Source organism: Myotis brandtii, unplaced genomic scaffold, assembly GCF_000412655.1.
Source record: "Myotis brandtii unplaced genomic scaffold, ASM41265v1 scaffold663, whole genome shotgun sequence".
Lineage (NCBI taxonomy): Eukaryota > Metazoa > Chordata > Mammalia > Chiroptera > Vespertilionidae > Myotis > Myotis brandtii.
In genome coordinates this window covers 388,852-403,773 of record NW_005370572.1, presented here as the reverse complement: position 1 = coordinate 403,773, position 14,922 = coordinate 388,852, and the positions used below count along the sequence as shown (strand labels likewise).

The 14,922-nt window shown below is 40.9% G+C and overlaps 1 protein-coding gene across 1 annotated transcript in view; it reads left to right on the top strand.

Annotated features, from left to right (window-relative positions):
• The window catches only part of PTER (phosphotriesterase related), a 75,322-nt gene extending 61,100 nt beyond the window's left edge, over nucleotides 1–14,222 (top strand). Inside the window, exons 4-5 of the mRNA XM_005880960.2 lie at nucleotides 4,837–4,977; nucleotides 12,248–14,222. Coding sequence (XP_005881022.1) covers nucleotides 4,837–4,977; nucleotides 12,248–12,458 — 352 coding nt within the window. The 3' untranslated portion in view covers nucleotides 12,459–14,222. The remainder of the gene's footprint in view (nucleotides 1–4,836; nucleotides 4,978–12,247) is intronic.
• Nucleotides 14,223–14,922: the final 700 nt, after the last annotated feature.

Below are 14,922 nucleotides of genomic sequence, written 5' to 3'. Positions count from 1 at the left end.
CCTTCCGGACAACCATGCTATGACACGCACTGGCGCCAGGCCAGCAAAGACGGGTGCGATGTGATTGGTCGGGGGTGCCCACCATTGCCCCACAATCACACTGCAGAGGGAGGCCCAGGTCACCCTCTGCAGGGCGATCAATGGGGGGGTGGGGGGGCTCCGTGATCAATCGCCCCAAAGAGGGAGGCCCAGGTTACCCAGCTGCAGCACTGCGGTGGGTGGGCAGGGCCTCCCTCTGCTGGGCGATTGATCGTGGAGTCCTGTGATCAATCGCCCCACAAAAGGAGGCCCAGTCCACTGGCCAGTGATGCTGTGGCGGGTGTGTGGGACCGGCCAGCGATCGCCCCGCAGAGGGAGGCCCAGGCCACACTCTGCAGGGCAATCGATGGGGGGGTGGGGGTGGGGTTCCATGATCAATCGCCCCAAAGAGGGAGGCCCAGGTTACCCGGCCGGCGGCACTGCAGCGGGTGGGCAGGGCCTCCCTCTGCTGGGCAATCTATCGTAGAGTCCTGTGATCAATCACCCCACAAAGGGAGGCCCAGTCCACTGGCCAGTGATGCTGTGGGGGGAGGGTGCAGGGCCAGCCAGCGATCACCCCACAGAGGGAGGCCCAGGCCAGCCAAGCAATTGCACCCCACACCTGTCGCCCACAGAGGAAGGCAATGAGTGGTGGGGGGAGCGGCAGCGCCACATAGATGGCAAGCAGTGGCAGCAGTGGGGACAGGGACAGCTGCCAGCAGCCAGGGGAAGGAAAGCCCCAATAGGCCCTGATCGCCAGTCAGGCATAGGGACCCTACCCAAGGCAAGGGGTCCCAGATTGCAAGAGGGTGCAGGCCGGGCTGAGGACACCCCCTCTCCCATGCATGAATTTCGGGCACCGGGCCTCTAGTATATATATAATTTGCATCTGAAGATGTGGATACCTATATTCCCCACTCCTCTCTTAAATGAGGCTGTTGTAAGACCACATCTGAAGAGATCAGGTGAGGCCTCACGGGCCACCCCAATTTTTTCTCTGATGCAAATGGCAAGCCATTGGTGGGTTCTGAGCAGAGGAGAGACCTGATCTGACTTGGGTGTGGAGACAGGCTTTGGTTGCTGTATTTGAATTGACTGCAGTAGAAATAGCAGAGGTAGAAATAAGGGGAGCAGTGAGACTCTACTGCAGAGATCCTGCAAGAGATGATGGTGATTCAGACCAGGAAGGAGCAGGTACATGGCGACCTGTCTGGATTCTGGTCATGTTTTGAAAGTAGTTGAACCAAAAGTCTACCCTAATGGATTAGATGTAGAGTATAAAAGAAACCAAGCAGTCAGGATAATCATAAGATTTTTTGGCCTGAGCAACTGGATGGATGGAGTTACCATCCACTGAGATAGGAAAGGGTGTTAGAGCAGCTAGTTTAGGGTGGTAGACGAGGCATTTAGTTGGAGACATGTTAAACTTGAGCTGTCTATTGGACATCCACATGGACATGACAAGCAGGCAATTAGACATGCAAGTCTGAACTTTAGGAGAAAGATGGACCCTTAATATATGCCCCTTAATATTTGTAAAAGGCCCAGAGCAATATCAGGCTCCTAGTAAGAAAGTAAACAGTGGTCATGATTAATATAGTTCCTTCTCCTTTTTGGACCATGTCATTTGAATTGTCTGAAGTAACTGCAATGGTCAAATCCTGTTATAAGTAGTTACTCTCTGAACTTGCAATTAAGTATTGCCATAAAGCAATCTTTTTTTACTTTTGGGGTTTATCACCCTCTTTAATGGTAAATTCCACATTTTTCAAGTGCAAATGAGGCTACTTTGGGGAAGGAATTAAATCCATACTAATAATAGAGGAATATGCAAATTGCCCAGGATGCCATCATGTAACGATCAATCAGGACAGGGGCGGGGCTGTGGCAGAGACCTCTCAGCACACCTGCACCGGGGGTCTGAAGGGTGCAGAGAGGAAGGGAGAGCAGATAGGCAGTTAGGGCAATCAGGCAAGGAGGGGAGAGCAGATAGGCAGTTAGGGGATCAGGCCAGGAGGGGAGGGCAGTTAGGCAGTTAGGGGGATCAGGCTAGGAGGGGAGAGCAGATAGGCAGTTAGGGGATCAGGCCAGGAGGGGAGGGCAGTTAGGCAGTTAGGGGGATCAGGCTAGGAGGGGAGAGCAGATAGGCAGTTAGGGGGATAAGGCCAGCAGGGGAGAGCAGTTAGGCAATTAGGGAGATCAGGCCAGGAGGGGAGAGCAGTTAAGACTATCAGGCCGGCAGGGGAGCATTTAGGGCATCACACAGGCAGGCAGGTGAGCAGTTAGGAGCCAGTGGTTCCAGATTGCGAGAGGGATCCCAGATTGGAGAGGGTACAGGCCGGGCTCGGGCCCCCCCCCCCCCACATGAGTTTTGTGCACTGGGCCTCTAGTTTAAAAATAAAAATTACAGTATATGATGTACACAGACAATCAATGCAATTTTGGAAAATGTCCTTTAAGTACAGAATATTTAGCATTAGAGAAATAATATCGTAAGTATGACAGTTAAGAGAGTAGATTCTAACTTTGAAATTAATTTATACTTCAGCATATCACCTTGAATATCTAATATGTTAAGTCCCAGTTTCCTCATTTGTAAAATTGAGACCTGAAAGAATTGTGAAGAATATTGAATGAGATAAATACAAAGCACTTAGCACAATGCTAGACCCAGTACTTTCTTATAATTCCCAGCTATGATGATGATGATGATGATGATGGTGATGATGATGATGATCAGCAACTTTACTTTTTATTTACAATTGAATCTAAGACTAAAGATTTTTCTAGGGTTATTTTTATTTACTATGGACTTTTCATTGAATATGTTTCTCAATATACCACTTAAAATTTAGAAAACTTACTCTCAAGACATTATGCCAGTAGAAGGAAAAAGGTTTTAGGAGTAGAAGTCAGAGTCTGATCCAACCTGTTATTGGCACTTCCATTCTCTTCTCGACTCCAACCTGCCCTCCCTGCCCTCACCCCCGTACCTTGCCCATATTGCTAATGAACAAACCGAATGAATTGACTCAAAAGGAAAAATACTAAACTTACCTCTTCCCCCTTATGTTATTTTAATTGTGTATATTTTTGTGTATAAGCATAGTTCTTTGAAGGGGAAACAAAATGCTTTCTATAGAAAAACACATATCCTTTTAGTCTGGTAACTCTGGAAGCAAAAGATGGTTTCCATAGTAAGAAGATGGAAAAGGAGTAGTTTTAATAGAAGAAAGCACAGAACTAATGCACATTTTAGAATATGCCTAAAACAACACTGTGAACTCTAAGTTATGCTAAATTGGTGAATAGGATAAATAGAAGCCAGCTCCAATGTGATTGCTCAGAATGAAAGTCAATAGTGAACTCCCAGAAAGCATCTCAGCATAGCAGAAACTCCTGCACTCGTGACACACGGAGGCTTAATTGGTCCTCCTATGGTTTGGAAGAAAGGCTTTGAAAATACTTCTGACCTCATAGAAGAGATTTATAGACATGTAATAGTGCTTTAATCCTTGCATCCTGGTATTGCCAAAGTACAAGTATATTGGAGTATATCCAATCCTAATCAGACAATGATTGTCTGACATCCCAACTCTTCTCCAGGCCAATCCTGGATCCCAGTCATTCTTTTTCTAGGCCCTCAATTACCTTTACACAATGTCAAATGGGGTATATTCCCCCCTCACATTAGTTCCATAGTCATTGTATTTTGACAGAATATTTTCTTCCTTCTTATTTCTCTGTGGGTTTGAATTTCTATCATGTTTTTGGGGGCCTAACGAAATGCATCCCTTTTTACTTGTTATAATATAAATTTCTTAAGATCATTTACTCTTGCTCCAGACTACTCCTCTGACGGTTTACTGTACTTACCTTGCATTTTTCTCCTTTTCCATTCATTTCATAGTTTTGCAACAGAAACTAGTGATATTATTACTAAGTTCTCTATTGAATTAGAAGATACCCACGAAAATCACCATGAAGTAATAAGTTGTATTTTAAAAGTAAGCACACAAGAGCTTAAATATCTATAGGAGTATTGCACCTTTTAAGGAAGTTTTAATGATATTCACATAAGCTTTGAAATTAATTTTAGAACCAGGTAATGATCTTAACAAGAAGCTAATCCTCTTATTGTACCTTAGCTTCAGGTTTTCCCCAGATTAGTATCACTCGCGTAATGCATGGCGCCTGGTGCCAAATTTCTTGCAATAGTTTCCACAGTTCACAGCAGTCACTAAGGATTTCCAAACGTATATGGATCATATCCTGAAGACAATTCTACAGGAGAATTACAAAATTGGTTTTGAGTAGCCCTGGCCAGGTGGCTCAGTTTGTTGGAGCATTGCTCCATACACCAAAAAAATTGCAGATTTGATCCCAGGTCGGCGAACATACAGGAGACAACCAATTAATGTTGCTCTCTCACGTCAATGTTTTCTTTTTTTTTCACCCCCCGTCCCTGTCATCTCTCTCTAGAATCAATAAAAACACATCCTCAGGTGAGGATTAAAAAATAATAAAATAAAGTAAATAATAAAAAAAACAAAATTGCATTTTTGAGTATTGGCAACATAATTAAAATGTCCACCGTTCCCCAGTACTTTAAAAGGTAAAAGTCCCTTTTGGATGGGTAAATCTCTTATTTCTGCTAACAAACTGAACTTACTATTTTATAGTCACTTCATAGAAGCCAATTCAAAAGTTCAGTTACTTAAACTATGTTTCAGTACATAATGTGCTTGAAACTTTTAATCGGTATATGTGGAAAATAGGCTCTTGATAATAACAATATGTCTGTCTTATTGTCTCTAGGACTATACTTGATAAGAAGGAACTACTGGAGTTTGCTCAACTTGGCTGTTACTTGGAATATGATCTCTTTGGTAATGAATTCCTTAATTACCAATTGAACCCGGATATTGACATGCCCGATGATAATAAAAGAATTAGAAGGTAAATATGGTTAAATCTCTCATAGTGTTCCTTTTTTATTTTCATATCTGGGTGGGTATTAGCAAAATTCGGAAATCAGGAAACAGGAAGAACCAGAGACTTGCAGAGAAAAATATCCCAAGGCTGTTTCAGGGAGAAAAGTCTCTATATATTACTGCAAGAAGAAAATGAGTCATCCTAAGTAGGCAAAAGCTTAACAGAGCCTTACACAGTCAGTGCAGATGGGCAGCTGACAAGAAACAGATAACACTCAACACCTGCCATGACAATAAGAGAATAAACCATGTTTTCCTGTTTTTATCTCTCCTGAAGTAGGATGTTTCTTTCCCAGGTTGAACACACTCAAGTCATAACCTCATACAATATATTTTTAAATGCTTTATTAAAAGTAGTCACTAAAGAGTTGGCTGCAACTTAAATGCTATAAGTATGATGTCTAAAGACTAAACAGCATATAAAATCTAACCTTTCAAAATGGTCTAACATGCAGTGAAAGCCAAGAACTGTACACGTGGAAAATTTTGAGAGTCAAGGATGAATGGCTACCTGGTTTATCTTGTGAACACGGTGATGTGAACATTGAATGCAGCAAGTTGGGGAACCTGAAAGAAGAGATAGATTTGAGATTGAAAAGGATGACTTTTGTTTGGGAATATCTACGTGTTGCTATCCAGAGGGGCCCTTGGATAAGAGAGTGAAGCTCAGGCTAGAAATTTGAACTGAGGCATAAATATAGACATCATTGGATTATATGCAATAGCTGGAAGTGTGGGGATGAATAAGATCACTCAGAGAAGAGAATGAGGACAGAGACCTGGGGAACACACACGTTTAAGGGATGGACTCAGGAACAGACACTCAAGGACAGGTTGAGAAGTTTTCAAAGTGATAAGAATATCAGGAAAATACGTTATTGTGGAAGTTGGTGGAGAAGAATGCTGAAAGCAGAAGGGCTTGAATAGGTGTAATAAGAGGCAGATATCAAGTGAGATAAAGACTGAAAAGTATCCACTGGATTTCAGTCAGGAGGTTCTCATTCCACAAATAGTAAGTGCAGTCTTGTTAGAAAAGGCTTGAGGAATAAGCAGGAGGTGAGGAAGAGAGAGGATATAGGGGTTACTCTTTCAAGAAGCTTGGTACTAAAGGGAAGCAGATGTGTAGGGGTAAAACTTGAAGACAAGACAGATCAAGGAAAGGTTTAGTTAGGAGTTGAACAGTGTTGATGTAGCTGAGAGTGAGAGCAGAGAGACAGAGAGGATGAATCCAGGGAAGTAAGTAGTGCCTGTTCTACAGGGTTGTTATAGAATTTATATGAAATAAAGTATACAACATTTTTAGGTGCATGTCTGGAGCAGAATATGGAACTGGTCAATTAATGTTCATTTAAAAATCTGGAGAGAGAAGAGATACAAAGAAAGGCTCCTAAGGAGACAAATAGATGGGATCTGAGAGGCAAATAAAAAGGTGGTTAAAATGAGGTTTACTTTATCCACTGAAATGAGGGGATGCAAGTAATGGGGTGAATACAAATAAATCTTGGTGAGAGGAACAGGAAACTGAGAACATATGGCCCCATATGGTCTCTAGTGTGCCCATGACAGTCATTTTCTGAGAAAGAAGGAGTGGATTCTGGGAAGAACCCTGAAGAAGAGGATGTAGGCTGGGGATAGATGTCAAGTGAATGAGAGGGATATGGCTAGGGACAAGATGTGTGCGAGACCCAGGTGAGGCTAGAGATCATGACTGCATGACCGTATATTGGCACCAATGCACACATGATTTAGTGATTATTTTCCAAAAAAAAAATGTTTTGTAGTTTGGTAGTGGAACCAGAGAAGCTTTCTGAGTTGAAGCAAAACGAACCAAAAAACATGAACAGTTAGAAAGATTGAGGGTTGGGATTCTATCTAAAAAACGGGAACAAGGGAGGGGTTGAGATGTGAGTCATGAGGTCCAACTTGAAGGAAAGAGAGAAATGGGTAGATATATAGCAAGGGCAAATAGCCGGAAGCTTTAATGAAGTGGTGAATACATTTAGTAGGAGAGGGTGAGTGAAAAACTAGAAAGATGTAACTGGTGGTCAGAGTGAGAAACTGAACATTTAGATTTCAGAGAGGAAATAGTTCTCCATGATGACAAGGACCAGACTATGGTTCCAAGTGTAGAAAACTGGTTAGAATGGAAGTAAGCAAAACCGGAGTAGAGATGTGATGTCCAGAAACTGTGAGGTTCAAAGAACAATAGTAAACACGCACTCTGGGGTTGAGGGGAAGATCTTGAGCCAGTGGCCACAGTTGGGACAGGCTTAGCTTCTTCCCCCTGGGCAGTCGACCTTTCTATCTGTACACCTTTCTGCTGTCCCCATGTATCAGCACTCTTCCTTGATGACCTCATTCAGAGTAAAATATGCTTCAAGTTTAGCATCACTAGAGAGAGCTAGTTGATCAGGGTTATACTAGTTATGTAGAGGCTCAGCTCTACATAAGTGAACTGCTTCCGGTCCTGACCAGTGAAGCTATGTCTTTTTTTATTTTTTTTACTACTCAAACTAGTTATTTGATAAACAGATTTTTTTGTTTCATTTTTGTTTATATTGTTTTAATGTTTTTAATTTACTAGCCCAGGAACATTATTCAATACTGGCAAACAGGTTTGCCTATGCCCTACTAGATCATGCCATACTCAGGTGAATATTCTCTGACATTTAAAATGGGGTGGCATGGTAGGTCTTTATCATCTTTCATGTTTTCAAAACCATGATTTCCTGATGAATATCCTCAACACACATTTTACAAATCATCTTGGAAATAAGAAGTTAGCTCCGAGGACCTGCTTTTTATTTGGCAGTGAGGTATATCTTTTGCACCCTTATGTCTTCCTTGAGGCTCCTAGACCTTCTGGAATACTACAGGAGATCTGCAGAGGGGGATCTATGAAGGAGATGTGGGGAAGGATGACCAACAGCTCTCCCACTCACTATGCCTTCTTAGCATATTTAATATCCTTTCAGCTATTAAATAGAAACCAAGGACTTAATTTTGTCAACTTTCATTGTGCCAAATGTAAACATTCTAGATGTATAAAATACATCAAAAATTATATACATGGAGTGGCCAGATTATTATGATCACCTGACATTTGTAGGCAAATTAGCTATAATTTTGCACTGAAGTTGCTAGAGGGCCAGACCATTATAAATAGGGAAGCAGGCCCTAACCGGTTTGGCTCAGTGGATAGAGCATCGGCCAGCTGACTCAAGGGTCCCACCGGTCAAGCCGGTCAAGGGCACGTACCTTGGTTGTGGGCACTTCCCCAGTGGGGAGTGTGCAGGAGGCAGCTGATCTATGTTCCTAACTCTCTATCCCTCTCCCTTCCTCTCTGTAAAAAATCAATAAAACGTATGTTAAAAAAAATAAAAAAAATAAAAAAATAGGGAAGCAGGTTGTTTACTACAACAGTAGAAGTGATTTTTTTTTCTGAAGATATGTGAAAACAATGCAATTTAACAGCCTTTGAACGTGGGATATATATATATATATATATTTATACTAGAGGCCCGCTAGTATATTTGTGCACTCGGGGGTAATGTGGGGTCTCTGTGGGTGCTGGGGTTCCCTTCCACCTGTGCTGAGAAGTCAGGACTTGAGGGCCATCTCCCCTCTCCCTCCCCCTGCAGCCATGGGAGGCCCGTGTGCTCAGGGCCAGCGTCTGCCAGGCCACTTACTGTCTGCTGCCTGGCTCCAGCTCCCGGTCTGAGGCGGCGTTCGCGTCAGCATCTGCATCTCACCTCTGCCAGGACCTCGCCGAGCACAGGCTGTCCCCGGCCCTTGTCTCTCGGGTTCTCACTTGGCACGTGGCGCTGTATTGTGTCCTTGGAGTGTTTGCTGTCCCTGCTGGGCCTCGTTTCACTTCAGCGCAGCCGCCGGGTGTGCGTGCGGTGGTCCCTCGGGTTGGGGACTTGCCTCAAACAACTCGGTGGCTCTGAGGTCGTTGCTCCAGGAGACGGCCGAGCTGCGGCCTTTCAGGCTGACCATAGCATGGTCATTAGTGCTGATTGGAGCTGTTGACGGCTTGTTCTTCAGGAACCTTCTCCCCGTGGAGACCATCAGACTTTTAATCTATGAGTAACATTTCTGACCCCCTCGACCCAGTACATTTTCACAATTTTTCTGATTATATATATTGGTGGGATTCTGCATTTTTGTTTCTTCTTTCTTACCAAGTGTTTAACTGACCCAGCCATTCGGCTTTTACTTGATGTCTCTAACCCTTTTTTTTCTCCAAGCTCTTCCTTCGTCTTGGGCCTACCACCTTCATCTTGTCAATACGAAGCCAGGTGTGGTTGGGCCTGGTTAGTCCTTGGATGGAAGACAGAGAATGCCAGGTACTGTAGGTTTTTCCAGGGTTAGCGGGCCTTGCCTTCCAGTGCCTGACAGGATACCAAGTACAGAATCGTCATTGCCCATGGTTGTTGTCATCATAGTGATAGCTGGCATCACTATCACTATCACTACTTTGCATGGGGCATTGTGCGAAAGGCTTCTGTATTGCATAACATCGTCACCAAGAAAACTAGGAAGTTTGGAGGAAGCTGAAACTAGAAACTTAGATCAAATAAGTCATTCGAGTCTGTATAACTAGTAAAGAGGCTGAATTAGAATTTAGACTCAAGCCTGTCTCATTGTAGAGTCTGAGTTTTTAAGCAATATATATATATATATATATATATATATATATATATAGTGTGTGTGTGTGTGTATTGTGTTTATGTATCTCTATGTATATGTGTGTGTATGTATACTTAATCTCCCTCAAATTAAAACCATGCATTCAGTCACTGACTCAAGTAGAGCCCACAGTAATGACTGAATGAACTGTTGGATTGTGTGCCCAAGTACCCTTGTTCCCCACCTTTTCAGCACTTGTTTTTCATCATTCATTGGCAGTCTTTTCTGAGCCCTAGTAGTTGTAAAGCTCTGAAATGCAAGAACAGAGAAGTATGCTTTTGCTACCTCTGGTTTTCAGCACCAGAAATTCTGTCTAACACCTGTTTTCAATCTTCTGCTCCATTTCTCAAATCTTATTATATCTCTGCCTTTTCACACTTTGTAGTCTCTCTCTAATATTTGTTTTCAAAACACTAACTCATTTGTATTTCTATAATTACTGTGATTTTTTTTGTCTTCTCATCTGTAGTGGTTCATTCCTCCTAGCGGCATCGCTAGAACTACTGTTCTTCCATACAGTGGTACTGCGTGAGAGATGATCTCATTTTAGGAGTGACCAGGCAGTTTTCTTGATGGGATATAATTATGTTTCTAGAGCCATAACATTATCTCCCTCATGAGATAGTCTCCAGATCCTTGACTTAATGAGTTCTAAGGGTTCCCATTTTCAAATGAGTATCTTATCCATTGTGTTCTTTCCTTACTATTACACAATTCATTAAGTTTGTGTTGTTGACACAAGGATATGACACAAGGATATTACACAAGGCCTCTTACAGAATTTTGCTTATTCATATATATATGCCTCTATAGTAATGAGATACTTTTTTTTTCCTCAAAGACAGATGAAAAGTTGGGGAAATCAAACTCTAAAATTTCCTGTAGTGTGATACTCCTTTTCAGTTGTGGATCAAGTATTGTCACACTAAGTTTCAGCATTACATATTGTTTCTGTCAAATCTTTCTCTTTTTCATAAATGATCGATAACTCTCTTAGATACTTCCCTCAAAGGGAGTTTGTTCCAGAAGTAACTTCAGAACTTTTGGACATTACACAAATCTTAAAGTGGCAAAGAACTGTGATGGCACAATTAGCATTCCATGTACTTATAGGACACACATGGGGTACACGTGATGTGAATACAGAGTTCTAGACAAAATATCCAAGTTGGCTCCTCTTTTCTGGCACTTGTATCCCTTTGACCTGCAAACACAAGACCTAGTTTTCCACTGTAATTTATTTTTAAATGTATGTTTTCAGAGGGCAGGGTTTTGTGCTTGAGTTTTTGTGTAGTGCCCCGCGTTTTGCTTCCTGTAGTAGTTGTTAAATATGACCCATGCACTGGAATGCCAAGAAGTGCTTTTGAAATAAAAAGAATACCTTGATCCACTTGGGAATCTAGAGACTGACGGTACTATATAGCAAATGCCAGAGAAGAGACACTGTCTCCAAGTTACATCTGTCATCAGGGACCCATGCAAGTCACGACAGATACTGCCCAGAGTCCAGACACGTACAGATGGTGGCTGTCAGGAGGTGACTCATGCTACGGGTTACAGCATGAGATGTTTAGACAATAGCCAGGAAGCCCTTCTTTAGTCAACTAACTGTAAATTTAAAGGAATGGCTCATTATTTATAGCAATTTTGTTGAAATGGAAAGAAGGAAGAGTAAATTTTTATTGATCAATTTAAGCCAGTGCTCCAAGACTAAGTCAAAATTCTCATAGATTTCAAAGGGACAAATGCTCCAAATATAGGCGTAACATTGCTGACCTTTAAAAAAGGACTGAATAGCACAGCCATCATGGCTCAGTGCTTGAGCATGGACATATGAACCAGGAGCTCATGGTTTGATTCCAGGTCAGAGCACATGCCTGGGTTTCAGGCTCCATCTCTAGTAGGGGGTGTGCAGGAGGCAGCCAATCAATGAGTCTCTCTCATCATTGATGTTTCTCTCTCTCCCTCTCCCTTCCTCTCTTAAATCAATAAAAATATATTTTTTTAAAAAGGACTGTCTAGCCATCATATGCCCTTCACTTCCAAGCCAGCTGATTTTACTCTCAGAATGTTTTACTTGTATGAATATTCCTTTTGTTTCCTTATTTAATCACAAATGGTCATTGATGTTGTTTGCTAGAAAAAAAGGAGAGAGACTGAGATCTGAAAAACAGGCCCACCGAGAGAGGCATTTTTAGAGTGGAGAACCAGCCACAGATGCAGAACAAAGTTATTTAGTGAAATGCTAAAGTGGCCATTCACTCAAACTCGCACCTCCTGTTAGAAGCTATCTTTAATGCAGTATTGCCAGACATTGTCCTAAATATCAAAGGCTGGAAATTTCTGTGTTCATGGAATAAGGATCATGTTCCTACCAAAATGCAGCAGTATCTTTATCATCACCACGCAGGTCTCCCAGGACAGATGCCACAGTGGAAGGTGGGATCTCTATAAGCACAGTAGGTTTCTAAGTAAAAGTTTAAAGCACTCTGAACATTTGTAAATGTGAGACAAATGATGTAATGCGTTAACATTTTTCACAGGGTGCGCCTTCTGGTGGATGAAGGCTACGAAGACCGAATTCTGATGGCACATGACATACACACAAAGCATCGGCTGATGAAATATGGAGGCCACGGCTATTCTCATATACTCACCAACATTGTTCCTAAAATGTTGCTTAGAGGTATCAACAAGAATGCACTTGATAAGATACTAATAGACAACCCTCAGCAATGGCTAACTTTCCAATAAGGTGGTCATAAATTCACACCTTGAATATAAAGCTTACAGAGAGCATTCAGTGATCTCAAACCGACTCAGATGTTAATTAATCAGAGCTATATAGAACTAATGATGGGTCATTTCCTTTTTGTGAGAATTAGAAGTGTTTTGCCTTCTCAGAAACTGGCTATTACATCTGCACCTTTAGGGAGTCCTTGAGCCTCACTGAGCCCTAGTACTTTGCCTTAACAAATAATCACAGAAGCACCTGCTTCCAAACAATGAGTTACAGTCTAAATCCCTTTAGTGAAGTCTTGTTTTGTTTTCTTAATCTATCAGCTGCCCTTCTTGAGAATTTAAAGTGTTTTGAGTTAAATTACCCCCTTCTGGAGCAATCCAATGTTTCTTGTAATATTGATGATCCTACTAATTATCCTGCTGTTCTTTAATTAATGCCTAATGAGTAAGATGGCACTTTAAAATAGCTTCTTCAGCAAGAGAAGTGAAATTTTGAGATTTTTTTCAATAGATACTGTGAGACAATTACCAATTTACAATGATAAAATATTGTGGAAGGATAATTATATGCTGTCTACCTATCTGTATATACTTATCATAAATCAATTGTGCTGCCTATGCCTTTCTGGCATCCATTTTTGCTATAAATTTTTGTTGTGCTTTGAAAAATTTGCATAAGGGGGCATGAACACATAACATAATACTGAATTACAAAAATTCAATCATAAAAGTCAGAATATATTACATAATATACTTTAATGAATCATTACATTTATAATAACAAAGGCCACAATTTAATCAATTAATCATGTGTAATGCAAAAAAAGAGAAATGTTTGCCATATATGTATATATATATATAGTCCCTTTATTTTCTATACCTTTTCTTTGTTTTTCCTTGGGCCTAACTAGAGAAAATAATGCTTATTTTTCTGAAGAAAAGGTCAGGTCTATTAGAAATGACAATCTGATGCTACAGCCAACTCTCTAAAAGGTATCAGCCTTGGCACCCTCCTTGGAGCATGCCCATGACCTTCTCTCAGGCACGTACTATTTTTTAAAACTTGAAAGGTCCCCATGAGACTTGCAACCAGGTGAGCAGTGGACAGCGGCAGCTCGTCCCCAGCTCACCCCCTGAACCTGTCTCCAAGTCTCCCTTTTCTCTGACTTTTAAGTGAGCGAAAGCAGCCCTGCCCAGGTTCTTCTGTTGCTTTTTCTACCCTAAGCCCTTCCTTTGTTTCCTTTATTTCAGCTTTAATATGTACTCTCAAGCTAAATAAATAAATAAATACTTAAATATAATAAAAATAAAAGGTATCCAGCCCTGATGGTTTGTGTAAATAAAGCCTTTAAAAAACTCAGTTAAAACTCTTAGTGGATGTGCACTGCTTTTTATAAGTTGATCTTTTGGTTGAATTCTCTGTTTGCTGTTACCTAAAAATAAAACAAAAATTCTACAAACCCTGTTGCCAATTCTTTGATAATTACATGTTGTTAAATAGAAATAAAATTTATTGCAACTCCTTTCTGAGTTATCTTATATATCAGGATGGTCAAATGGAACTAATCATTATTCTTAGTGAATGGGCTAAGTGTTTTTAATCATATAATCATGACAGTTACTCAGGCTAAGGCATTTAAACCAAGCAAACAGTACCTTCAGATGGAAACACCATGCATAGCTCTTTTGGAAAGGTGAGGTTTGCTAAATAAAAGATATTTCTGCAGATCAAAGATGATCAAGCTTTCTGTGTGTTAGACCATAAAGTACCCAAGAGGAAAGAGCCAGGAGAACAAACTAATTCCTTTAAGTGAAAAAACATGCAAATATCTTTCACCAGTAAAACAAGCAGATTTTTAAATATCTGTTTTTGAAATCTACTTGTCAAAAAGTCTTCAAAAGGCAGCTGAGAGGGGAACAGATTTTTCATTGTAATAGTGGAAGTTGTCTGATAGTTCAGATCTATCAGCATGCATTTTTAATTTTTTTCTTAGTTTTAAAGAGATGGCTTTTGGTAGTGTATTTTAAACAGAGAGAAAGGATTTACACCACTCACAAAATCTACTTTACTGTCAGCTTCAATCCACCTGAGAAAAAAAGAAAAATTGGTAATTTTAAATGCGTATAATTCACAAACATTACAAAGGAGAGCCGCTTCATTTCAGCAGTCCTAATGTTAACGGTCTGCCACAGAATGCAGTAAAAAGTATTGATTGGCAGAGGGTAACAGAGAAGTCATAGGCTTAATTTGCAGACATGTGGCGCATAGGGCGTTTTAACCTAATACAATTTAATTTTCTGGATAAGTCTTAAAAGAGAAGCCATTTCAATTATTTTGCTATTCCATATATTTTTGTCATCCAAAATATATTTCAACCCAAAATAATTCAAATAATGTATGTGTTTGTGTGTGCGCATATACACATATAATTGTTTCAATTAAAATCTTGAGGCTATAGCAGCCACTGTGCCTATG